The sequence below is a fragment of the Monodelphis domestica genome, chromosome 3 (assembly GCF_027887165.1).
Source record: "Monodelphis domestica isolate mMonDom1 chromosome 3, mMonDom1.pri, whole genome shotgun sequence".
NCBI lineage: Eukaryota > Metazoa > Chordata > Mammalia > Didelphimorphia > Didelphidae > Monodelphis > Monodelphis domestica.
In genome coordinates, this window is record NC_077229.1 from 47,428,402 (window position 1) to 47,456,108 (window position 27,707).

Consider the following 27,707-nt stretch of genomic DNA (forward strand, 5'->3'; position numbering starts at 1 on the left):
TAACATTTATAACACTATGACACAAAGACACTGAGACTGAGACCTTCACTAAAGGAACACCCTGGTAAGATTGTCACCCAAGGGACCTGAGCCTGACCTCCATCTCGATGGGGCCTTTGGAAAGGTGAGTGGTCCCTGGTGAGGGTACCGTAGGTATTGGTTCTACTAAGCTGATGGATATTCCCTTAACAAAGTTCTCATTGGCCTGAGAACAGAAGCAGCTTCTCAGTCAGAAGGGGATGACTAAGGAGAGAGCTCTAAGGCAAAATGGGGAAAAAACGATCATGGTCCTCTTAAGAAACATTTCCTAGGGAAAAAATAGAGATAGGTAATTTTAACTCAGCTTTCCCAGCTATTGAAAAGCTCAAATGCAGAAGGCTGAGTCTGTCTTGTCATTTGTCTATGTTTTAAGTCTTGGGAAATCAAACTACTTTTTTCCTGTGACTTATAAGCCAAATGAAAAAGTGAAAAATTTTTCTGGGGAATGAGAGTGTCTCTGCCCCTCTATCTGTCTCTTTCTGTATTTCTGATTGGTCAAGTTAGGGAGCAAGAGAAATGATCAGGATAAGAAGAAAGGGCATCTTTATTCCCAGTCTGCAGAAATTCATGGCATCATAAACTAGAGGTTAAATGTATGACTGAAAAGTCATTTCTCGACTTAGGAATTTCCAAATTGTGATTTCAATGTTTCTAAAAAATGTTGAAATGTTTTAGTGAATTTCAGGGTAATGCTTTATAGATCGTTGTTTTACAGGGAAAAAATAAGAATAAAACTCTGTGGAAATTACATGGAGACATTGCTTAGACCTTTTAGACTTTAGACCTTTTCCTCAAAGATGGATAGATTTACTGTTTTAGTACAAAGAAAGAAGGGGATTTGACTGATTAAAATAGGGAAAAAATGGTTTCCAGTTCAAATTCAAGAACCACCTGCTGCTCTTAACTCCTGTCACTAACAAAAGAGAGAAGCTTGTTTAAATCAGTGAACAACCTGAAAGTTAATGAAATTTAATTTGGACGGCTTTTGTATTATCACTGAATTTTCTTAACTGTCTAGGTAAATTAGAAGTAAAGTGACCAAAAGGTATTGGAATAGACAGCGCATTTGTACGTTTTTGAGAACCCCAATAGCAACGGTATTGCGACGGATTAGTATTGTTGTAACAAAAACTTGTGCCATATCGTAAAGAAAAAAACTCAGTTAAGTGAAGATTAGTTCTGGGATATGACCTGGAAATAAAGATTAGAGGAATTGAGCAAGTAGAAGAAAGAGCAATGTTGAATCAGAATATGGACCAAAAAAAGAAAGAGGCAGTTTTGAAGGACTTTAATAAAGTCTACTGGCTGGATATAAAAGGAAAGGAAAAATATTGAAGCAAGTAGGGATGAAAGGAAATGGTAGAAAGTTAAATTGTGGTCTATCTAAGCTGACAGCGTAACTAGAGGGCTTGAAAGTAAAGGGTTTGGAGGTTTTGGAAAGAGTGGTTTGAGGAAGGGTTTTGATCCTATTCAGATAAGAGTATGAGAAACTGGCTAATATTTACGATATGGAAAATATAGAAATGTTTGCACCACTGAATTAATGGGGGATAACATCCTCCTTCTCTTTTAATAAGTAGCTTTTCCTGTCTCTATTGCGTGTCCTCTTCCAAATTCCTGAAGATACAATTGAAGAGCATAGGAATAAGGAAGATGAGTTCTTTATCTACCCTCTTACATTAATTAACTGAGTGGCATTACTAATGGGACAAGTTAGGTTTCGAAAACAAAAGGAATTGATCTGGCTTTTTTAGGTGATTTATAAAGAAATTTTTTAAAAGTTATGGGGAGTTGAGAGTGCCACCACAAATCTTTTGAACATGAGCTAACCAAAAACAGTGGCAGCTGCGTAGCTTAGTGGATTGAGAGCCAGGCCTAGAGTTGGGAGGTCCCAGGTTCAAATGTGACCTCAGACACTTCCCAGCTGTGTGACCCTGGGCAAGTCACTTAACACCCCCATTGCCCAGTGTAAACCTTAAAATTTCCCAGACCCTACTTTATAAGATTGGATTAAGACCATTCCCCATTTGGGCAGTGAACTCTACTTAAAGCAGGAATGTGAGAATTCTACTTTACCTACTTGGGTCTGCCCTAGGGGAAGATAAAGTTGTAAACTCTTTTCTGAACAATGAAAAGTACTTAAACCCATACTTTTCTTAAGCTAAGTACCTATAAAGGTCAAACAACTTGTGAATTTACAAGGAACAAAGAACTGGAAAACTTACTCAGAGCTTTCCTGGTGTGAATTACTCAAAAATCTACACCTTCATAGGTGTGGACTAAGAATGGGCGGTCCTTTAGAAACATCTACAGTGATTGGTAGATGTAAGGACTTAGGGGAGGTGACAGATTTTGCCCTTAAAAATAAGAGCTCAGGGAAGAGCTGGAAAGTCATTCTGAAACATTCAGATTGGAGAGACTCATTCTGAGGAGACTGATTCTGAAACATTCAGATGGAGGAGGGAGCTGGTGAAAGCAGCTGAGATGCTGCTGGCCTGGTGTCATTAGAAATCCTTACTTAGACAGATCTTATGGTGAGTTATAAAAAACTGACTGATTTCTCTTTTAAGACTCAGGTCTAGGCCATATTGGCTTGAGGCCCTTCATACTTATTCCTTTCTTACTCTCTCTCTCTTTCTTTGATTACTCATTGTATTGTTAATTAAAATCTCTATAAAACCCAGTTGACTTGGGTATTTGAATAATTGGGAATATTTCCCTGGCGACCACCTTATATTTGATTTAAAAACCAAGACACTGTAGTGAAACATATTTCTGCGGTCAAATTTACTCACCCTCTCTTATATCTATCACAATTTATATCTTCCACTATTTTAATCACTACAGTTTAAGACCTCAACCATTTTAAATCTCACACCAGCCCTTACCACTCTTCTGCGTTGGAGCCAATATACAGTATTGATTCAAAGACTGAAGGTAAGGGTTTAGCCAAAAAACAGTGGGCCCTTGGGAAATAGGTTTTAAACAATGATATATGTATAACCCAGTGGAATTGCTTGTCAGCTCTGGGAGGGGGGAGGGGAGAGGGGAAGGAAAGAACATGAATCATTTAACCATGGAAAAATATCCTAAAAAATTTTTTTTTAATGTTTAAGTAAAAAAATTGAGATTTTTAAAAAATGATACCATTAGTGATTATAAATTCTGATTTGATTTGGTCAAAATTTGTCCTGAAACTAAGTCACACTGTAGTCTCATTTATAGTGAGATATGTATTCCTATTGGGATAACTGTGATAAATCAGAACAGAATGCAGTCTGGGTTACTTCACCTCAATTTCCTAATATGTAAAAAGGATAATAATAACAGTGTCCATCTCTCATGGTTGTTGTGAGGATCACATGACTGTAAAGCACTTAGCACAGTGCCTGTCACATGGCAAGCACTATATAAATGTTAATACATGTAAACACTATATATTGATCTTGAATGCAATAAGCATAAAATGCCAAAAGCAATAAAATGAGAGATTTTCAATGTAAGACAATTTGGAAATGCAACTGATATCACCTACCTTTTTTTTTACTTTTGAAAATTTTCATTTATTTAATTAATTTAGAATATTTGACCCTGGTTCCATGATTCATGTTCTTTCCCTCCCCTCCTCCCACCCCCCTCCCATAGCCAACAAGTAACTCCACTGGGTTTTACATGTGTCATTGATCAAGACCTATTTCTGTATTATTATTAGTGATCATTTAGAGTCTACATCCCCAATCATATCCCCATTGGGTCACCTAACTTGTAATGAGTTCTATTTCATGTTTTAAATACATGATATCATGTATATTATTATTATTGTGTTTCTAAACATTTCTTTTCTTGTATTGTGAAATTTGGGAAATCATTGTATCAGAGATACTGTTAGAAAAGTAACTTTTCTTTTAATTTGGCTACTGATAAGCTTATGGACTGAGCTGCTAAAAGAATGTGGTCAAAATGTTTGAAGACTTTAAATATTTAATGGGGTAGAATTGCTATAAAGTGATTAATACTGCTTACTGTTGGGAGAAAAGTAGCCCAGACTCCTTAAGTTATCCTTATCTGAGAGGTTGCTTGGGACTTTCTACTAATCAGCCCTGCTGAAGATTGCAAAAGGAGGACCATTCTCAGTTAAAGTGGGAAGACTTAAAAGCTTGCTAGAGTAAAAAGCTAGTTTCATTTTGAGATTTGACCATCGCTTATAAAAATTTTGAAATTATATTGAAATTACATCTCTGAACCAACTTAGTAATAATAGATCTTATTTTCAAAGATCTGATTCTTCCTCAAGGGATAAAAGACAATACAGATATGTTAGTCTGGAGGCTTACAGGGGCCAGAAATTTTCTGCGGTTTGGAGTCAATTGCTGTGTGTGTGAATCTCCAGAATGTGATTGATTGTTCTTGGAACATGAGCAAAATAATATCCAAGCACTAAGCCAAGATGAGTAAAATTTTGCTATCTGAGGTGAAATCTCAGGGGACTGTCATTTGGTATCGTCCTAACTTGGGATTGATTTCAGGTGTTATTGTCCAAACTGTCATCAAGTCTACAGTCCACCATTCAAGGGGAATACCAGGTACTGTCCAAAAAGAGAATACAATCGGAGAACTGCTGCAGATGGATGCTTCTAGGAAAGTTGAAGAGAAGACCTTGCATGGGCAAAGGTATGATCTTCTTGACTCAGTTTTCCAATTGTGCTTTTTCCTTTCTGAATAGGAAATTTTCCCACTTGGCTAATTCTGAGCCTGGCCTTTGATACCCTGTGAATAATGTGGAACTTCGCTACATGACTGGCTATTAAATATGACTCATGACTAAAATCAAATAGAGCTAAGGGAGTTGTTTCCCTGTTATGGCTTATGTCAGATCAATCTGTGTCCTTGAGGAGGCAGTTTTGATATGATTATATTCATGTTCCTCCTTTTCCTTTCATATAAAATTTCCATAATCAGAGCAGATGAACAGTGGAAGTTTTTGTTGTTACAATATTAAAACATCTCTGAGTTACTATAATAGGATGTAAGTATGAAAAATCTGTTTTCAATGTGTAGTCAATTCCATATCCTAAACAACTAAGTGTAGTTCTTGGGCTTGCTTTCTTACTTACTAATAAGATTAGGCTCTTGAAGTATCTCATTCTTTCAGGATGTTATGGGGATAATATTTTCAAAAGAGGGAATAAGACAAAGATGTAAAAGGTTTTTTTTAATTAAATAGAGACTTTTTTTTCTCTTTGTGTGTATTTGGTTTCCAAAAATTTCTAATGGGATGGATATTCAGGCTTTTGAGTATGTTTTAGTAATAAGTTCTCAGAACTGGATTATGTATTCTATATATAAAACTGTATTGATAATTGCAAAGAAAGTAAATTATTTTCCTAATTTGAGGTGTCTGATGGTAGGTATTAAGAGCCAGAAGGGCTCATTTTCAGATAGAGGATACAGATACAGATAGAAACAGTGTTATATAAAAATGAACTTCTCAGAAGTGTCAGGTGAATTATGGTTCCTAATTTGATATTCTTCTTATAGTTCTGATGTTAAACAGATCAGAATTATAAAACTTGAGTTGGTTTTCATCACGGCAATTAGTTATTGGAAAATCAAATTAAGGAGGTTGTACTCAATTGTACCAAGTCTTATTTTTGGCAGACTTTAGTAGAATGATCTAGGAATCTCTGCAGGTGACTTAGAATCAGAGAAGCACACCTCCTGGGAAGGGCCCCCGTTAGAGATGCCCTGGAACTGAGCTCTATTCCAGAATGTCCAAAGGAAGATGCTTCCAGGGACCAGACTACCACCTAGAACGCCTGGGACTCAAGATAAAATGTGCTGATGAAATGGATATTGGAAATGGATTACCAAGGTTACAAGGAGACTTAAATGTTATTTAAAATTGATGACTGTTATTGTACTGCTTTGGTCTTTTTGTTTCATGGTATTTATGTTTGCTGAGTCTTCTTTGGTTACATCGGTAATATGTAAATCTCCTCTATCAAATTAGTCCATGATGAGCCCTCTAAAATGTAAAACCCAGGGGAATTGCTCGTGGGCTATGGGAGAGGGGTGGGAGGAGGTGAGGGAAAGAACAGGAATCATGTAACCACAGAAAAAAATTCCCAATCAATTAATTAATTTATTATTATATATAAAATAATAATTAAGTAATTAAATAAAAACTCAAATAAAAAATGAAAAAAAAATAAATAGTTTGGTCTATAGCCTGACTTAGTTTACTCTGTTTAACCAGGTTTGTTTGGTTAGGCCTTCCAAGCATGAAATTATGACTTTGTTTGTACTTTTTGTGATTCTTTGAGTGCATATAATTTGTTGCTTATCCCTAGCGACCAGATACTCCTCTGTCCCCACACCTTCAATGCCCCTTAAGGTACCATTACATCCAGAAATCTCTAAGACAGAAAGCCTTTTTTTTTAACCCTCACCTTCCATCTTGGAATCAATACTGTGTATTGGTTCTAAGGCAGAAGAGTGGTAAGGGCTAGGCAATGGGGGTCAAGTGACTTGTCCAGGGTCACCCAGCTAGGAAGTGTCTGAAGTCACATTTGAACCCAGGACCTCCCGTCTCTAGGCCTGGCTCTCAATCCACTGAGCTATCCAGCTGCCCCCTAGACAGAAAGCTTTTAAATAAATGATCTTGGAATTAAGAACACCAGGATCAAAGGAAGGTGGGTTGAAACATTAAAATAGCTAGGTGATTCTGAGCTGAGTCTGGAAGTCTGGAAGATTCATCTTCCTGAGTTCAAATCTGGCCTCAGAGAATTCCTAGCTGTGTGACTGTTGGCAAGTCACCTTGCCCTGCTTGCCTCAGTTTCCTCATCTATAAAATAAGCTTAAGAAGGAAATGGCAAGCTATTCCAATATCTCTGCCAAGGAAATTCCAAATGGGGTCACAGTCAGACATGACTGAAATGGACTGAACAACAAGATTGACTCCATTTTGCCCCATTCCAGCATTTTGTGAAGTTAAGTTTTAACTTCTTGTGAGTCATTCCATTTCAAGGAAATCATAAAACTCTACGTCCCTCCTCACTGTTGTCTGATATTTGGGGAAAGTCCTGATCCTCTCCACCAATAACATTCTAGGCTTTTTACTCCCTTCAATCTATAAATAACTGTAGAAACCAAGGTTCAGGGTCCTTGTATTTACTGCGAGCCTTGGGCCTAGTTTGTTTTGCAATTACATGCTTCGCTAAACAAATCATTGTCTGGATGGAATTACTACGTGTATTTATTCCACCATAACAGCTGTGTGAGCCTGGCTAAATCACTAAACCTCTCTGAACTGGTTTCCTCATCTGTAAAATGGGACTAATGAAAGCACTTATCTCATAAGGTTGTGAGGGGCCAAAGTAGATCATACGTGCAGAGCCCTTTGTAAACCTTAGGTGAGGCAGGGCATAGAGGGCGGGACTTGGAGTCAGAAAGACCTGAATTCAAATCTTGCCTCAGACCTTTAATAGATATGTGACCCTGGGTAAGAGCCACTTCACATCTCTCAGTTTCCTCATCTGTAAAATGGGGATAATTATAGCATTGACCTCCAAGGATTAATGTAGGGATCAAATACGATAACATGTAAATGGTCTTTGCAAACCTTGTCTACAGGTCTCTCCCTGCCGCAGTGCATTCTTGACTCAGTTCTTGGAGCTACACCTCTATTTGTCTCCCCTCCAGACTCTACCAATGTCTTCCCTAAAACAGGCTGACCAGAAACTAAGCCAATTTTCTAGATGTGTCCTGATGCAGGCAGAGAGCAGCGGGACTCTATTCTTTTCTTTAAAAAAATATTTTTAATTGAAATTTTTTATTTAATTAGTTAATTTAGAATATTTTCCCTTGGTTCAATGATTCATGTTCTTTCCCTCCCTCCCCCCACCCCCTCCCATAGCCGATGCACAATTCCACTGGATTCTACATGTGTCACTGATCAAGACCTATTTCCATATTATTGACAATTGCACCAGGGTGGTTGTTTGGAGGACTCTCTCTTCTTGATGGCACAGTTGGGATGTTTCTTTCCACTTATGAGTTTCCTAGTGGGATGGGGATAGAGAAAGGGAGGGTTGGCATTCTGTACTGTTTCTCTTCCCTGGCAAGCTACACTTGCCTTAATGAACACTTAGCACAAACAATGGGCAAGATATTGGGCTGGGTGCTAGCTAAGGATCTCAAGGCGAGCCACCACCTTTCCTGGGTCTGAAGGATTCTTCCTGGGCTTCTGGAGTTCTGAGCCATATTCCTTCCTCCTTCCTGATCTTACCCCTTCCCACAGGAGGACCCAAACCCAAATTCTCCTTTTGCATGCTTCAGGCAAGGGCTAGATGATGTCTGAGCACTATTCAACCTGAGGATTCTGGTTCTAGTGAGAAGATTAAATGGAGGAGGTGGGACTTGAGCTAGGGTGTGTGAATTTTAGTTTTACTCCACCCTGCTTAGTCTTTAAAATCCTAGCAACCGGGAATGTCTACATCCCTACTTAAGGATTAAGTGTTGAGGATGGCCTATGACCGACATGTGCTAGCAAGTGACAAATAAGAAAACAACTGACAGACACCCCCTCCCCCCCCCCCCCCGGGCTGTCCCAAGTCAAGCTTAAGCTACCATTGCAATGTACATGTGAGACGCAGGAAGTGATGTAAAGAATGGTCTATATATTTCATGTCACTTCCTCTCCAGCCTCTCTCACAGAGAAGTTGGTCTCTTTCAGCGTTGGGAGCTCGTGGTGGCATCCTTAGCATGCTTGGTGAGTGGTTTAGGCTGATTCCTTTTTTCCTTTACCTCCTAAAATGCTATCCTCCTAGGAGACCCCTCATCTCAGAGAAGGCCTCGTGGCTGGAAGCCAAGTTAGTTTGAGAAGGCCCCTTGGCCTAGGCCTCTGAACTCCTATCTGGCTTGCCAGAGCAGTTCAAATTCCTTTTCTCTCTTCTTAATTTCTTCCCTCTATTGTAATTAAAACTACCATAAAAATCCCAAACTGACTTGAGTAATTTATTGGGATTGAATTAATCGCTGGCAACCACTAGTATAATATATTCAGTCAATAACCCCTAAATTTACCGCTTACAGGTGGGTAGGATTTGGGTAGGGAACCAGGGAGGCAAAAGAAGTCTAGGTATAAGGAACAGTGTGGACAAAGGCAGGAGGGAGTAAAGTCAGACATAGGACAGCTAGGTGGCATGGCAGATAGAGCATTGGGCTTAGCATCAGGAAGTCTCATCTCCACAAGTTCAAATCTGGTTACAGACAGGTACTAGCTGGGTGACCCTGGGCAAGACCTTTCACCCTGTTTGCCTCAATCTCTCATCTAAACAAATGAGTTAGAACAAGTAAAACCCAGTGCAATGGCGCATCAGCTATGGGGGAGGGGGGAAGGGAAAGAACATGAATCATGAACCATGGAAAAATATTCTAAATTAATTAATTAAATAACATTTTTCAATTAAAAAATAAATTTCTTCTACTTTGAAAAAAAATAAACAAATAAGTTAGAGAAAGAAATGGCAAATCACTCCAGTACCTTTCCCAAGAAAACCCCAAAGAGGGTCACAAAAAGTCAGATGCAACTGCAATGATTAAACAACAGTGATGTCTTATATGGCTGGGGAAGGAGGCGGTTGCTATGGCCACCTTACCCCTCAGACCTCATACTTCCTGTTGTGGAGGGGAAAGGGCACTAGACTTAATAACAGCTAATATTTATAGAGCACTTTATGGTTTGTCAAGCATTTTACAAATATTATTTCTTTTGGTACTCTCAACAATCCTGGGAGGTAGGTGCTATTATTTCCCCCTTTTGACAGATGAATAAACTGAGGCAGACACAAGTTAAGTGAGTTTTCTAGTGTCGTTCAGCTTAGTAAGACGGGACAAATAAAGTAGATACAACACAAGTCCTGGGGTCAGGAAGACAAGAGTTCAGATACAGCCTCAGATACTAGCTGTATCTTAGACAAGTCATTTCATCTCTGTTGGCCTCAGTTTCCTCAAACTGTAAAATAGGGATCCCAGGATCGACTTCCCAGGATTGCTGTGAGGTTCAAGTAAAATAATATTTGTAAAGCTCTTAGCATATAGTGCCGGGCACACGGGAGGTATTAGGCAAGTTGCTATTTATGATTATTTGTTGTTGTGGCTAAAGAATTAAGGTCTTTCTGCTCTATGCACTGCACCATCCACCTGCCTGATTTATAGCCAAAGGGCCCGAGTAGTCATGATTCCCAGCTGTTCCACTTCCTCCCTGGGCTACCTAACAAGTCACTTGCTACCTCCCACCCCCCATTTGCCTCATGCTCCCCACCACATGCTCACTTTGCTCCTCTCTAAAAAAAAAAAAAAGGGTCTGACTAGTTGGTCTCTAAGGTTGCTTCTTGTGTTCCTGCATTTAGAACAACACAGTAAGCATTTAATAAATGCTTTCTCTGTCTAAATCTCTCTTCTAGGATCCTGGTATCCTCTAACCTAGGCAAATCACAGGCAAATTCTTTTAAAAATTTTCAGCCTCACTTTCCTACTCTGTAAAATGGGGGAGTTGGACAAGACAGGATCCTGTGAGCCTAATATTGATTACCATTAAATAATACAATGCACGACTATGATCAGTGTTTCTGCCTCCTCCCCATCCTGAGCAGAGGCCTCCATCAGGAGAGGAACCTCCAAATTCTGCGGCTGCCCGAGCATAATCGATGTTTACTGACTTTGAATCGTCTGGGGGCTCGTGACCAACATCATCACATTTTTATTTTCCATTTCCTACTTTCCCCCCATCCCTTCGGCTCTCTCCATCTCGCCGTGCAAACCTTCCCAGGCACCTCTACCCATAACCCATCTGGATATAAAAAGCATTGGCATATCGAGCCGCGCTCCGGCTGGGGCATGAGTCAGCCTCTGGGTTGTGTGAGCCGCTCCTTCTCCGTCATTAGATCTGACATCTAATTCATTACAAGCAGGAAGCACTCAGCACTGGGGGGGCTGCTGCCCGGGAGGCAGCCCTGCTCCCCAGCACGACGGAGGCCTCCCAGCGCCTCAGCAGGTCCCCTTGCACCCCTTCCCCCTAACCAGGTCTCCTTTCCATTGGAATACAGCCTTCCCAGCAGCATCTTCCTGAGCCCTGCATCCCCTGATCTATAGCTGCCTAATTATACACCTGAAGGTGTTAATTAGCTTCTTGCTGGAGAGATTATGACTGCTACTGACTACCTGGGTGACCTTTGTCAAGTCACTCAACCTCTGTGGGCGTCTTCTAGAAAATGAGGAGCTTCGACTAGATGGCCCGAGGCAACTTTTCAGTTCTGACATTCTGTGATTCCTGCCCAGGGAGGAAGGAGGCAGTGGGTGGGAGAAGGATGAAGAACGGGGTTCGAGCCTGGTGGCTCTCAGTATTCCAGGGGGGTAGTGGAGGGCTGACAGACCTATGGGTCCTTCTGGAACAACCAGGCCATTTTCAAGAGTGGGCTGGAGCTGCTGCCTAATAATTGGCCCAGAAATTCTCCAGCTGAGTGTAGGGCTTGGAGACTAGGAACCTGGGGCTCAGGGAGCAGCAGGAAGAGCTATGTATAAAGTTGTCAGCACCAAGAAATTGCTGGGAGAAGTGAAGTCACAGCCACAGCAGGTACTGAGTTCTAGAATGCTGGAGCCAGAAGGGGCTCTAAGAGTATAGAAGAGAGCTGGGAGGGGCCATGGAATGCAGAATGTCAGAAATGAAAGGCTTCTTAACACCAGGAGAGGCTTTCTTTTCTTTTCTTTTCTTTTCTTTTCTTTTCTTTTCTTTTCTTTTCTTTTCTTTTCTTTTTCTTTCTTTCTTCCTTCCTTCCTTTTTCTTTCTTTCTTTCTTTCTTTCTTTCTTTCTTTCTTTCTTTCTTTCTTTCTTTCTTTCTTTCTTTCTTTCTTTCTCTCTCTTCCTTCTTTCTTTCTTTCTTTCTTTCTTTCTTTCTTTCTTTCTTTCTTTCTTTCTTTCTTTCTTTCTTTCTTTCTTTCTTTCTTTCTTTCTTTCTCTTCCTTTCTCTCTTTCTCTCTCTCTTTCTTTCTCTCTCTCTTTCTTTCTTCCTTTCTCTTTCTTCCTTCCTTCTTTCTCTCTCTCTCTCTTTCTTTCTCTCTTTCTCTTCTTTCTTTCTTTCTTTCTTTCTTTCTCTTCCTTTCTCTCTTTCTCTCTCTTTCTTTCTTTCTCTCTCTTTCTTTCTTCCTTTCTCTTCCTTCCTTCCTTCTTTCTCTCTCTCTTTCTCTCTTTCTCTCCCTCTTTCTCTCTCTTTCTTTCTTTCTTTCTTTCTTTCTTTCTTTCTTTCTTTCTTTCTTTCTTTCTTTCTTTCTTTCTTTCTTTCTTTCTTTCTTTCTTTCTTTCTTTCTTTCTTTCTTTCTTTCTTTCTCTTCCTCCCTCTCTCTCCCTCCCTTCCTTTCTCTCTCTCTTTCTTTATTTCCTTCTTTCTTTTCCTTCCTTCCTTCTTTTTTCTTTAAATCTGAAAATTTTTATTTAATTAATTAATTTAGAATATTTTTCCATGGTTACACGATTCATGTTCTTTCCCTCTCCGGGAGGGGGCTTCTAATAGAAGCTATTAAAGCTGGAAGGGGTAGCCGAACTCCTGATCTCTCTGCTTAGTCTTTCTTCCTTCTTCCTTTAGGGAGAAGTTTGTATGTCAGGGGGCATTGAAGAAGTGAGTGGCACATAGAACACCAGCCTCTGCTGTCCAGGCTCAGAAAGGACTAGGACTGAAAGGCAGTTTTATAGTTATCCTAGCCTCAGTTTGCCTTCCTGCTGTTGACCTTGACCCACTTAATACACAGCCTATCTTGTATGTCCTGGACACCTTTTTAAAAAAAGAGAGAGATCTTCCTCCTGGCAAACCAGAGTCAGTGATGGTCAGCTGGGCTGGAGAAGAGAGAAGTCTTTCTAGGTTTTCTCTCCTCATTTTCTGGAGAGAAATCTTGCTTATGTGACCTTAAAAGAGAATTTTCAAGTCTCCCTCCCCCTCCTCCACTTGGGTCCTTCATTCCCAAGAGGCTCAGGTTTCTGCTTATCATGTTATAGATACTGGGGACTTTAAACTTCAGCATCTGTTTCCATGGCAACGTGACGGCACCGGCAATCTGATGGGTTTAAGCAGAGGCCATCCTCGGTCAGCTTCCCATGGTGGAGGTGTGCATGCAAATACACACACACATGCACACACAGAGACACTCCTAGCCCAAAGCTACTCCTCTGGGCCACCCTGCACCTTCCCCTCTAGGGAAAAGGGCACCCTTTGAGCCAGAGGTGGAAAACTCCATTCTGAGCAGGGCCATCGAGTCTCAGAGCAGGAAGGAGGCAGGCCCAGAAGAAGTGGGATGCCCTTTGTGGCTAGCAAGAGGCCTGTGAGCTCTGCTTTGAGGGCACTTCCTTCATCCACTTAAATTGGGGTGGAAAGCTCCCTGGGCTGGGAATTAGGGTCATTGTGAAATCTCAGAAAGTTGGAAGGACCCCAAGAGGTCCTCTAATCTAATTCTCTCCTTTCACAAGTGAAGTTCACAGAAGTTAAGGGATTTAGGATTATGGGACCACAAATTTAAAGGGGAAAGGACCTTCAAGGCCAAACTTCTCATTTTACAGGTGAAGAAATGGAGAACCAAAGTCACTTGACCCCCATTGCGTAGCCCTTTCCACTCTTCTGCCTAGGAACCAAAACACAGTATTGATTCTAAGTCAGAAGGGAAGGGCTTTAAAAAATAGATAAATAAAAATAAAAAATAAAATGGGGAGCCTAGTGGCACCTAATGCCCAGAGTGACTGTGAGGATCAAATGAGGTAAAATATTTGTGCAAAACTACTTTGCACAGAGCCTCGTATGGAGCAAATGCTATGTAAATGTTAGCTATTATTATTTGTAGGCTGTCATATATCAACATATTCAAAGACACCCTTTTGGGCACTCGTCCCAAATTGGAGAAATGGAACACGGATGCAATGAATGAATGATGATTGCAATCTATAAAAATGATAATATGAGGGAGTCAGAGAAACATGGGAAGATCTGTATGAACAGATTCAGAGGAAAAGTAGAAGGAAAATAGACATAATGGATGAAATAACCAAAATCAGGTTAATTGCAAGGACTGATCTTAGTTCATGGGATAAATTGGTGGAAAAGACCGTAGGGACCGTCCAGCCCTTCCTTTATTCGAGGTCACACAAGCGGATAAGAGCCCACAGTCTTTGTGGGGAGGGGGAATGCTCCCATTCCTGAGGTCTTTTCATTATGCCGTAACATCCTCCTTTGGTGGAAATGGTTCCGGAGGACAGATGAGGAGAACGCTGCTCTTCCTTCCAGTAGAGATGTAATAAACATCTATATTTTGAAGTGAGTTTGGAGCAGACATCTAAAGTCCTTTGAAAGTTTCCTGTTCAGGGAAGATAGAATTTCAGCTGGGTCTCCCCCACTCCAGCCGATCCCTGGATTGAGAAGTTCTACAGGAAAGGGCTCGACTCTTTCTTTGGATCGGACAACCAGGAGCTAGGATGGTCAGCCCCCTTGTCCGGACACCAGGACGGGCAGAGGGTCCAGCAGCTCCGGTCCCCAGGGAAAGGAGGCTGATCCAGGGAGTGACTTCTCATAAGGATGGTTGGGTTATTAGAGGACAACAAGGAAGGGATTATATCGATAAATCACCTTAAGCTTTCCTCTTGACAAAGGCCTCCGTCCCACAGTAAATCTATCTGGGCCTCTTACCAACACCCCCCTCTCCTATTTCTATCACTGAGGAAGGTCACTGGGAGCTGACAAGTAGTTCAAGGCCGAGTCCTGGGCACAATCCTATTATAGTCAGCCAAGGATGGAGAAATTCCCCTGAACCCTGCAGGAGACCGGGCACCGCTGTGCACCCAGGGCATGCCTCCCAGCCCGTGTCTGAATATGCCCTGCAAAAGACCACAATAACTCTGGGCATTGGGTGCCACTAGTCGCCCCATTTTATTTTAAAGGAAGGGGTTGGACCCAATGGCCCCTACGGTCTTTTGCACCAATTTATCCCATGAACTAAGATCAGTCCTTGCAATTAGCCTGAGTTTGGTTATTTCATCCATTATGTCTATTTCCTTCTACTTTTCCTCTGAATCTGTTCATCCATGCATTCTTCTTAGGTCCAGCAATGGGTAACGATGCCAAAACAAGTTATTCTAAAAGGGAGAGGCAACATTGAACCTTCAGAGTCAAGGGAAAGACTCCAAGAGGAGACGCGTGCCTAGCAAGAAGCATGCAAAGCCAGGGGGGAAAGGGGGGAAATGGATCCGTCTTTGGCCTCAGTTTGTTCATCTGTCAAAAGCGGGGAAATAATAGCATCTACCTCCCAGGCCTGGAGTGAAGAAGATTCATCAAATCTGGCCTCAGACACTCACTAACTATGTGACCTTGGGCAAGTCACTTAACACACCATCTGCCTCCATTTCCTGATCTGTCAAATGAACTAGAGAAGGAAATGGCAAACCATTTTAGTATCTTTGCCAAGAAAACTCCAAATGGGGTCACAAAGAGTCAGAAACGATTGCAAAGATCGAACAATGGAGACTCCACCAGCAGTCTGAGCTTAGGAGGGGAGCCAGAGGCTGAGAGAGGAATTTAGGGGGGATGAAAGTGGCCTTCGTAACCTACTTCCAAAGCAGTTACGTCAATGTTGATTGATTGACTGAGAAATAGTATGGCAGAGAGGACAGAGTGATGGATATAGAGTCAGGAAGACCTGGGTTCAGATCCCCCCAAGTCTGGCACCACAGTATAGATATGAGAAGGAACCTACTTCTCCCACCTTTTTTTCTTTTTAAACCTTTACCTTCTACTGCTTGATCACTTGGGTCGATGGGGATATGGCTGGGGATGTAGACTCTAAGCGATCACCCTGGTGCAATTGTCAATAATATGGAAATAGGTCTTGATCAATGACACATGTAAAACCCAGTGGAATTGCTCATTGGCTACAAGAGGGGGTGGAAAGAACACGAATCTTGTAACCATGGAAAAATCTTCTATATTAATTAGTTAAATAAAAATTTCCAAAACTTAAAAAACAAACAATTTTACCTTCTGTCTTAGAATCAATGCTAAGTATTGGGTCCAAGACAGACAAGTGGTAAGGGCTAAGCAATGGGGGCTTAAGTGACTTGCCCAGGGTCACATAGCTAAGAAATGTCTGAGGCCAGATTTGAACCCAGGACCTCCTGTCTTCAGGCCTGACTCTCTATCCACTGACCCAACTAGCTGTTCTTGCCCCTACTTTTTGACAGAAGTGGTGAACTCTGTGGGTATGGAACATGTCACACAGTTCACCTCTCCCCTCATCCCACACACATGACATAGGTATGATCTTCTTTTTTAGATTTTTATTATTTTTAATTTAATTATTTTTAATTATTTTATTTTAATTATTTATTTTTATTTTTATATTTATATTATTATTTATTTTTAGAGAGGAAAAAAGGTGGGATTCCAAGCTCATACATTCATTATTGATCTTAGCAACTACTGTGTCAGGCTCTCTACTAAACGAAGCTAAATCCAAGGGAGGGAAAGCGACTGTCTAGCGAGGCTTCCCAGGGGCAAGCCCAGCCCCCTCGGGTCCGGCTAGGCCAGGTCAGCCAGCAGGAAAAGCTCTAAACAGCAGCGAAGTTGCTCCCCATGGGAAAAGATGATATTGAAAGTCTTAAATCGAATCAAAGGCAGCAGGAAATACAATTCACTGTCTCTAGGCAAGTCCTCTGTGCACAGAGATGATGGCTTTAATGGGAAATGAGCCCGTTGAGGGTTCGAATGGAAGGGGTGGGGAGAGGGGAGAGGTGCAGGTGGACAGGGAAGGACCTGAAGGCCTCTCTCCCACAGAGGCCACAATTCACAGCAGAGACCAGAGCCAAGCCCAAGAAACTGGCCGGAGGCAGGGACATTGCCAATGTGGCCAGGAGCTAATGGCTCCCACGGGCAGAGAGAGGCCGAAGGGAATCTTGTTAGAGTCGAGAATGAATGTTCCAGTGGTGGGAGCCAACATCCCCACGGACAGGGAGAGGGCGGGCTGAAACATCTCCTGGCCAAAGCACCGAGGCCCGAGCGTGGCGAGGCCCAGGGGAGCTGAGGCTGGTGGAGCCCTTGGCTCTGAGCTGCAGTGGCTGTCTGTGCTGGGTCCAGCAGCGATGTGATCCTCCCAGGCTGCCCAAGGAGGTCAGAAATGGGGAGGGACGAGGCTCCGGTGCTAATCAGTCAAGAGACCCAGGCAATACGTGGTTGCCATAATTTCAGCCCAAACAAGTTAGGGCCCATTCTAAAAAAAGGGGCAGTATAGTAGCTCGCCTACCCACGTGCCAGGAGCCAACAGAACGGAGTCTGTCCATGATGGAGAGAGAGCATCCCCATGACACGGGGTGGAGAGTTTTACAATTCTATCACTTTTGTGGTTTTTCAATCATGACTTGGTGACTCCGCTTGGGGTCTTCTTAGCAGAGATACTAGAGCAGTTGGCCATTTTCTTCTTCGGCTCATTTTACAGATGAGGAAACTGAGGCAGGGTTAAGTGATTTGCCATGGGTCACACACAGTGTCTGAGGCTGGCGCTCTGTCCACTATAGAGCTCATTTTCCAAAGGATTCCTACGTTACAGAGATGGGAAGCTTGTATTCTTTACTTTCACAGGACGGGGAATTCATGTTTAGTCCCATGGATGGGGACAGTGAAGTGGGTGGAAAGTGCCCATTTCTGAGGGGGAAGGAAATGTTCTGGGAGCCGGGAAGCTTCCACAAGTCCCCAAATGTTTCTGGTGTACCTTTTGCCCTCGGTTTCCCTGACCTTTGGTAGCCCTCTCATAGTCCCTCTTTTAGAGGTGATGCTCAAATATATTTATTTCAAATATATATCAATCAATAGTCTCACTCGCCAGCACTGCCATGGGGATCCTTCTCTGGAGCCATCACTTCCAAGGACGCCGAGAGAGCCGTCTGTGCCCAGCTCCTCTTGGAGACGTGGCCACTCCACGTGGGCACGCTGGGGATTGGTCCATGAGGACATCCGGCCTCCCCTGCGCGAGTATCTGCCTCTTGGGAATATATAGGGCACAACCGCCCTCCAGGGTGGGCACACGCCGCTCAGCCAGATTCCCCCACTGGGTATGTCACACATGCAAATATTGACTCTCCTTCACAGGAACGGGAATGCTGGTTCCCCATCCATGGCATCGTTTGCTCCACTGCAGGAATGTGAGCTGGGTACCACAGGAACATTAGCTCTCCAGGATGGGCAGATGGAGCTCACCTTGCGGCTCCCAGTGGAAACACACGTGCAATTGGCAAGTCTTCATCATCAGGATATTAGCTCCTCCTCCATTCCTTCCTGGTAAGGACTCATCCTTCCTCCCCACTCCCTTCCCTTGCTCTTCTGGGCCAACCACATGCTGAGGAGCCTGAGTGACTCCTAGCTGCTCCGGGCTCTTCCCCAGGAGGCTCATGGGGGCTTATTCTGACTCTGGGTGCCAGCAGGGCCGGGCGAGGCCCCCAGACTTGGGTGCAAGGGCGGGGCCCTGCCAGCCTCTGGCATGCGAGCAGTTAACGGAGTTTATCATCAGAGGCACTGAACCCTCTGGCTGTCTCATTTCCCCTTCTTGCTCTGATAATGAGATTTCCCGGTGGCTCTGGGAAAGGCAGCGGCGTGGGCGCCTCTGGCCATAAGTGCCCTCGGTCCAAGGAACAGTATCCTAGAGTTGCCAGGTGCAGGAGCGGGAAGGGAGCTTAGCAGTCATTAAGTCCAAACCCCTCATTTTACAAAGAGGGAAGGGACTGAGCCCCAAGCTCTGGGACTCGCTTTACAGACTAGAAAGAAGGAAGACAGCCAAGAACAGTGGAGAGAATGCAGGCCACGGGAGCCATCCACAGCGTGCCCCAGATCCATACCACATGGCCCCTGTTTCCTCGTCTATAAAATGGGCTGGGGGTGGTCCCTAGGGTGACTTTTGCCTCTCATCCTGGGCTCCTATCATTCTATCAGCAGTCACCTCCAGAAGTCGATTCCCCCGGGGCTTGGGAGAAAAGGAGAGGGACACCAAGGGGAGGAGGAGGTGGTGGGAAGGGGGCGATCGCCGCTTCGATGCCTTCAATAGCCAGAGGTAGGAGAAAGGGTGAGAGGAGCCCCTGGGGTTGCTTTTTTCAGCTGGAGGGTCCTCGAGAAGGAATTGGAGTGACCGCTGCTTTGGACGCAGGTGGGTGGCCGGCATATTGAGAAGGAGTCACATTGATTCAGAGGACACAGCCAGGAATAATGAACAGGCTTGGTAAAGAGGCCACTCTTTAGACTCCACGTAGGAGAACAGCAAACCACTAGAGTGGTTCAAAAGAGGAATGAATGAATGACATGGAAATGGGTGGAATTGTTTGTCCGTTCCAGGAGAGGGGAGGCATGAAGGGAGGGAGAGAACATGAATCATGGAACCATGGAAAATTTTTTTTTAAAAATTCAAAAGAGGAATGTGCTGCTGCATCCTCATCCTCATTATCATCATCATCATCATCGTTATCGTCATCGTCATCATCGTCGTCGTCATTGTCGTCGTCATCATCAATATCTATAGGGAACTTTTAGGTTTTGCAGAATGTTTTAGTGATTTTCTTAAAAACCTTTACATTCCACCTTGGAATCAATACTGGGCATGGGTTACAAAGCAGAAGAGCAGTAAGGGCTAGACCATGGGGGTTAAGTGACTTGCCCAGGGTCACCCAGCTAGGAAGTGTCTGAGGCCACATTTGAAACCAGGACCTTCTGTCTTGAGGTCTGGCTCTCAACCCACTGAGCCATGTAGTTGCCCCAGTTATTATGATTTTTTTAGACCCGTACTTTTGTCTCAGTAACATCTGTAAGATAGAAGGGCAAGGACTAGGCAATCAGAGTTGAGCGACATCCCCAGTCCATTTCAAGGATGAGGAAATGGAGATAAGTGGTTTGCCCAGGGCCATGTAGTAGGGATCTGAGGCAGGCTGTGAATAGCAACCAGGTCCAGTATTGAGTGGGTCACACAGCTAAGAAGTGTCTAAGGCCAAATTTGAACCCAGGACCTCCTAACTACAATCCTGGTTCTCTATCCACTGAGTCACCCAATTCTCCCTGGAATGAATGCCTAAATGACAGCCTCCTACAAATGGTGGGCTCTACGTCATCTTTGTACTATGGCTTGGAATGCCCTCCCACTCCTCTACCCACCTGTTAAATTCCTACCCATCCTTTAAATCCCAGGTCAAGTGTCTCCTTTTCCAGGAAGCCTTCCTCACGCCTCCCCCAGTTGGCACTTTGTGATCCATTCATTATTCTGAACTGGTCCCATCTGGATTAGTCTTGGTCCTCTCTAGATGGTGGAAACCAGGGACTATGTCTTCTCCAAACCTAGAGCAAAGCAGGAGTCTGCCCACACAGTAGGGATTTGGTAAAGACTGCTTCTTTGTTCCTGACCTGTTTTGTTCATGGGACCAAATGATTGTTATCTAGCTGGAAAGAACCACAGAGCCTTCAAAGCCAGCCTCCTTCTTTTGCGTGGTAAGAAACTGAGGTCCAGACTTGCCCATGGTCACACAGCAAACCAGGGACAGAGGCAGAATCTGAACTCAAGCCTCTGGTTCCGAAGCCTTCAATCCTTACCCTGAACCAAAGGGTCTCTCCAAGGAAACATGGGCTCGTGGGGAAAGGGCTGGCCTCAAAGAGAAGAGACTGAATTGTAGCATCTGGGAGGAATAGTGTCAGTGGCTAATCCATCTTGGGGGCCATCCAGCCTCTGTCTGAATGGCCCCAAAGAAGGGGGAAGCTACCTCCTCTCGAGGTGGACCACTCTCATTCTTAGAAGATTCTACCTGACATTCAGCCTCGAGTGGACCCTTGGAGGCTTCCTCCCATTCCTCCTTGTTTTACCTTCTGGGGCTGAGCATCACAAGGATCACTCCTCTTCCCCATAATGGTCCTTTACAGATTTTAGGGCAGCTAGATGATGCCCTAAAATGAATGTGTCCTCAGACACTTCCTAGCTGTGTGACCCTGAGCAAGTCACTTAATCCTGTTTACCTCCATTTCCTCATCTGTAAAATGAGCTGGAGAAGGAGATGGCAAACTTCTCTGGTAACTTTGCCAAGAAATCCTCAAATGGGGTCATGAAGAGTTAGGCACGACTGAACAACAACCACAAGGCGGGCAGCCCTTGAGTTTTTCCTTCTCCAGACCAAACATGCCCAAGACCTTCAAAAGAATTTTAATCCCAGATCTGCCACTGACTCATTATGTGGTTTAGGAAAAGTCCTACAGGGTGGGAGAAGAGCAAAGGCCCTAGAAAGAGTCTCGCAACCTCACACCAAGAAAGAAGGAGCCAGGAATTCTCAGCAAAAAAGGGTATCGATCAGGTCTAGAGAAAGAGGTGTTCAGAATCTCAGCTCTCCCATCTAGGACCTAAGTGGCCTTGGAGAAGTCACTTAATCTCTCTAGGCCTCAGTTTCCTCATCTGCAAAATAGGGGGCTTGGACTAGATGACCCATAAAGTCCCTTCTAACATAGGATGACCCTTGGCAAGTCTCTTCACCTCAAGCATCTACAAAATGGGCATAACAATACTTCCTAGGGTTGGGGGATCAAATGAGATGATGGAAATGAGAGCTCTGAAGACCTCACAAAGCCAGCTTTTAAAAATTGGATCAGATTTCAATCGTTTAGGCAAATTCCACTAACAACAGATGCTCCCTTCACCCATGCTCTGTGAGTTGGGGACTCAGAGAGCTTAGACGGTCACTGCGTTCCTTGAAGTCACCAAGCGAGAGGCGGATTTGAACCCATGACTTCCTGACCCCGAGGCCAGTTCTTTATCCACTTCCACCCCAAATGGGGGCAGTGACCCATGACTCGGTGGGTCCCCGAGGATCAAGCAAGACAATGACTTCAAAGCCCTCTGGACCCCGGTGGGAGACCTCCATCCTTCGGAGGCTGGCTCTGGCCTCTGGGATGGGTCACCTACCTGTATCATGTACAGCTGGGCAATGCGATACTCTTCCACGCTCAGAGGCAGAGGAATACGGTATTCCTTTATAAGCATCTTGAAGTCCAAGCCTTCCCGCCTCGAGGGAACCGCAGCCTCGGGACTTCTCTTAAAGACTCCTTAAAGAATCCCGGCAGAATTCATCGAGGACTCCTGAGCAGGAGAGAGGAGGAGGAGCAGCATCACTCTCTGATTCGGGTGGGGAGCAATGCAATGGCAGGAAAAGCCACCCTAAGCAAACCAAGTCAATCCACCCCTTGGCGGCGCCACTCAGGTTCTCCAACCAGTCCAGCCAGAAGGTATTAAGTGTCTACCCCACATCCGGCGGGGCGGCGGAGAGGACAGAAAGCCTGGGGATCGAGGCCAGCATTTTGACCCACTGGACGTAGGATCTTGGGCAAGTCATTGGACTTCGGTTGCCCTGAGACATCGCTCTAAGAAGAGAGGCTGCCAGTGAGCACAGATAGAGGGAGTTTCCTCATCTGGGAGCTCTCCAGACCAGCGACATCCCAGGGCAAGGGTGCTAGGGGCCAGCTCAAGGATGACGCCTCAGCTGGGTCACTGGGAGGATGGGGCAGTCCGGACCATTGTTTCCAATGGCGTGCCAACGCAGATTGGCAGCCTCCTGTCTCAGAGAGCTGCCTGGGGCACACAGAAGTGCCTTGAGTTGTCCAGGGTCACGGAGCCGCTTTGTGTGGGAGGTAGCTAAGGAGGCAAAGCTCTCTATCCGCTAGCCAATCTCCTGGGAGGTAGGGAGAGGGCAGGACAGGAAAAGGGAACGGGCAAGATTAGGGGAAGAGAATCCCAAAAGGAAGGAGGAGCAGATCGGGCTGCCCAAAGGAGGGACTTTGAAAGAAGGAATTGGTGCAGCCAGATAAAATAAAATAGAACAAGAACGACACTCTCAGCCAAGGATGGAGCAAATCTACCAAAGACCAGCAAGAATGTATTTGCCAGATCAGTGGGTTGAGAGTCAGGCTTAGAGACCAGAGGTCCTGGGTTCAAATTTGGCCTCAGACACTTCCTAACTGTGTGACCTTAGACAAGTCACTTAACCCTCATTGCCTTGCTCTTTATATTCACAGAAAATAAGGATTTTTTAAAAAGTCTGTGAACCTGTGGTTTTTTTTTTATTCTGACAATTGTATTTCAACATAATTGTTTTCCTTTGAAATCTCATGTATTTTATTTTTGTATTTAAAAGCAATTCCGCCTACAAAAGAAAGGGGTCCCTGATGGAAAAGGTTAGGAGACTTGCCTGGAGTACACAGGTATTCTATTAATAGCATTTTGATAGTATTTGAAGGTTTGCAAAGTGCTTTAGGATGTTATCTCATTTGATCTTCAAAGTAATCTTTGGAGAAATGTACTATTATTATCCCCATTTTACAGATGAAGCGATTGAGGCTGAGCAAAGAAAAGTGATTTGCCCAGGGTCACAGTTATTTAGTATCTAAGGTTAGAAAGATAGACCGATGCACGCACACATGCATGTTACACACACACACATACCGCCACATACATGTATGTAGGTACACGTGTGGGCACATATACATGTGTACACATCTAGGTACATGTACAGGCGTGTGTCTAGTAAGACCCTTACCTTCTGCCTTAGCATCAATTCTAAGACAGAAGAGCAGTAAGGACGAAGTAGTGGGGGTTGAGTGACTTGCCCAGGGTCACACGGCTAGGGAGTTGTGAGGCCAGACTTGAAGGCAGGTCCTCTGGACCCCGGGCTGGTGCTCTATCCACCATGCTCCTGAGCTGCCCCTCAGGTCTTCCTGACTACACGTTCAGCCCTTCCATCCAGTGGCCCGCCTTGCCCAGGTCACACAGGCAGAGGGTTTAAGTGAGAGGAACAGGACCCAAGTCCTGCTGACTCTGGGAGGTCAGCGGCTCTGGCCAGGGCATGTCGTTCTGCCAAAAGCAAAGGAGATTTTTTTTTCAATCTACCCATTCAACAGAGGAAGAATATTTGTGTTTGCAAGCCCTTGAGGGAGATAGCGCAAGAACGGTTATCTCCCATTTCCAGATCAGGTCGGGGGAGTTTGAGAGACAAAGGAAGGAGTTTTGCCGCTGCTGGTAAAGCGTCCGAGGCGGAGGAGCCCAGATGGCCAGCCCGGGGCTCCTTCCACAACAGGGGACAGCTGGGATACAGGAGAGTCAAAGAAAGAACCTGCCAGGCCTCGGGGAGCTCAGCTTCGTGCTAAAATTGGTATATGCCTTTCTCCAGGTTTCCCGTATCGCTCTACCCACTGGCGGGTGTGGAAACAGGTAAATAACGGCTCATACGAGCTCTGGTTTCCCTGTGAAGGACAAATAGAATTACTCAGATTGAATCCACAGCCTAATGTCTTGGGCACGGGCGGAGAGGGGGGACAAGGACCGGCCTGCCTGCCTTCCATGGGGGCAAAGTGCCTTTCTGGTGACAAAGCAGCCTCCCATTCCTCAGGCTACCCAGTCTAAAAGAGGTGAGGTAGCACCAACCCCCGCAAAGATCTGGGGAGAATGATGGCTAAAGCGCTGGCTCCAGAGTCCATCAACAAGCTGAGTCCAGCTTCTGACACAGGCTCACATCTCTGAAGCTCCCCATGATCCAGGCAGCTCAGCAAAGGCTGAGAGGTGGAGATCTACACTGGGAGAGTTTCCTTACAAAGGAGTTTCTGATACCAATAAAATCACAGGTCCAGTCCCTAACCCTGGTCCTAAAATGGTCTATAATATTTATGAAGCACCTACTATGTGCTTCAGCTAAAGTCTCCATGTAGTCAAGAACTCCTTCTAAACTCTGGATTTTCTCATTTATCTTGTCTATGGTGTGTTTGTAAGTTGTCTCCCTTGATAGATTGCAAACTCTTTGAGGGCAGGCACTTTTTGTCTTTGTGTCCTCAGTGCTTAGCACAGTGCCTAGCACAGAATAATTCTCCCTTCCATCCTTTTTTCTCTTTCTCTCCTTTCCTTCTCGTTCTCCCTTCATTTCTCCTTTTCTCTCCTTTCCTTTTTCCATCACTCCTTTCCTTCCCCCTTCATTCATCCCTCTCTTCCTTCCATTCTCCCTTCCTTCCTTCCTTCCTTCCTTCCTTCCTCTCATTTCCTTCCCCCCTTTACCTCCCATTTCCTTCCTCGCTTCCTCTTATTTCCTTTCCCCCTTACTTCCCATTTCCTTCCTTGCTTCCTTCCCTCCTCCCTTCCTTCCTCTCATTTCCTTCCCTCTTACCTCCCATTTCCTTCTTTGCTTCCTCTTATTTCCTTCCCCCCCTTATTTCCCATTTCCTTCCTTGCTTCCTTCCCTCCTCCCTCCCTTCCTCTCATTTCTGTCCCCCCTTACTTTCCATTTCCTTCCTTGCTTCCTCTTATTTCCTTCCCCCCCTTACTCCCCATTTCCTTCCTTCCCTCCTCCCCTCCCTTCCTTCTTCTCATTTCCTTCCCCCTTACCTCCCATTTCCTTCCTTGCTTCCTGTTATTTCCTTCCCCCTTACTTCCCATTTCCTTCCTTGCAGGTCCTTCCCTCCTCCCTTCCTTCCTCTCATTTCCTTCCTCTTACCTCCCATTTCCTTCTTTGCTTCCTCTTATTTCCTTCCCCCCCTTATTTCCCATTTCCTTCCTTGCTTCGCTTCCCTCCTCCCTCCCTTCCTCTCATTTCTGTCCCCCCTTACTTTCCATTGTCCTTCCTTGCTTCCTCTTATTTCCTTCCCCCCTTACTCCCCATTTCCTTCCTTCCCTCCCTCCCCTCCCTTCCTTCTTCTCATTTCCTTCCCCCTTACCTCCCATTTCCTTCCTTGCTTCCTGTTATTTCCTTCCCCCTTACTTCCCATTTCCTTCCTTGCTTCCTTTCCCTCCTTCCTTCCTCCCTCCCTCCCTCACCCTCCCTTCCTTCCTTGCTTCCTTCCTTCCTTCCTTCCTCCCTTCCTTGCTTCCTCCCTTCCTTGCTTCCTTCCTTCCTCTCATTTCCTCCCCCCCATCTCACACTGTGAATTTATTGAGGAGGAGATCATCTTTTGTCAGCTACTTTGGTATACTCGTGGCTTAGCACAGTGCTTGGTCGACACAGTTTGGTTGCTTAATCCTGCTTGTCACTTGGTGCCAGGAACTATGTGAGACACTGAGAAGACAAGACAAAAAAGAAACAGGTCCTGCCCTTGAGGAGTTTACATTCTCCTGGATGTGGGGTGTGTTCGGGAGGGGGGGCAGATGGAGAACAGGAATACATGTAAGTATATTACAAAATAAAGAGCCACAAAAAGCAAAACGGAACACTTTGGGGGAGGGAGAATGTCGGGAAAAGGCTCGCTTAAGAGGTGGCATTGATTTGAGCTTTGAAGTAGGGATTTGGAGAGGTGGCAGTGAGGAGGGAGCCAGCCATCCCAGGCCTGTGCAAATATGGCAGGAGATGCAGCCAGAAAGTCAATGCAGCTGAACTTGAGAGCACGAAGAAAGGGGGGGAAATGGGAAGAGGGCACAATTTGCAGAAAGGAGGAGGGGATGGCTCTGCTGTACTCTGCTTTTGTGGCCTGGGCAGGTTTTAGGAAGGTCAGGTTAAGCTAAAGCAGGGGGGTGCCCAGGATGTCGATGGTACATGGGTTTGGGCCCGAGGTGACCGATGGGTGAAAGAACTCATCGTGAAAGACGGTGCCTGCCCTCAAGAAGCTTACAGACACCTTGTGAACAAACAAGCTATAGACAGGGTAAATCAGAGAATCCACAGAGGGAAGGGATTGTTTAGAAGGGCTGGGGGTCTCAACCAGGTGGGGAGCAAAAGAATTTGAGGCTCAAAATTCTTTTTAAAATGTTGGAAACTTTTTCCAAAAAGAAAAAAGAAAATGTTGGAAACTTTTCCCATGTAATTGGGGCAATTTTTTAAATTTAAAATTAATTTTAAAAATTGTAATAAAAATTTTTTGTAATTAAAAAAAGGAAGGGGTGTTTAGTCCTGAAGAAAGATGGAGGAAAACAAAAATCACAAGATCATACATTTTGAGTTCAGAGGGGGAGGAAGTAAGATACTTTGGGAAATGTAGGTGACTTAAGAATAAAATATATCAATAAAAATGATGAGTAAATGAATAGAGTAGCCAGGGTGATTTGGGAAGAATTAGGCCTCAGAATCTGGTCTCAGATACTTGATAGCCATGAGACCTTGGGCAAGTCACTTAACCCCAAATGTCTAGCCTTGACTGCTCTTCTGTCTTAGAAGAGAAAGGTTTAAAATAACTAACCCCCTTTTTTTCACCTGCCTGATTCCTCCAGAGAAAGGAGCCTGCCAATTCCCCTTCCCATCTCTCCTGCCTTTCCAGCTTTTCCCTGTGCTCTCTTCTCATTCTAACTTAAATCATAAACACTTCTGTCCACTTTGTCCTCTTGTAAATCACGAGCTCTTTGGGGGCAGGAACTGGGTCACTTTTATTCTGAGCCCTGCACAGATCAGAGTCTAGGAGACATCTGCTGAATTGGGAGGGGAGAAAAAAAATGGTCCAGTCTAAAGCTAGAAGGCACCTGAGAGCCCATCTAGCCCAACTTCTCATTTTACAGATGAGGAAACTGAGACCTGCAGAGGTTAAGGGATGCTCCCATGGTCATGCAAGCAGCAAATGGAGAGGATGGGATTTGAACTCAGATCACAGGATCATGAAGTTAGAGCTAGAAGG

At 44.5% G+C, this 27,707-nt stretch overlaps 1 protein-coding gene across 17 annotated transcripts in view; it reads right to left on the reverse strand.

Moving 5' to 3' along the window:
* The window catches only part of PITPNM2 (phosphatidylinositol transfer protein membrane associated 2), a 280,414-nt gene that overhangs the window by 75,942 nt on the left and 176,765 nt on the right, over positions 1-27,707 (reverse strand). For 8 of the 17 annotated variants that reach the window (XM_056821843.1, XM_056821856.1, XM_056821845.1 and 5 more), the window contains one exon: positions 22,039-22,212. The exons of the other annotated variants lie outside the window; for them this stretch is intronic. In XM_056821843.1, the coding sequence (XP_056677821.1) occupies positions 22,039-22,116 (78 nt within the window). In that variant the 5' untranslated portion in view covers positions 22,117-22,212. The remainder of the gene's footprint in view (positions 1-22,038; positions 22,213-27,707) is intronic. 17 annotated transcript variants of the gene reach the window in all.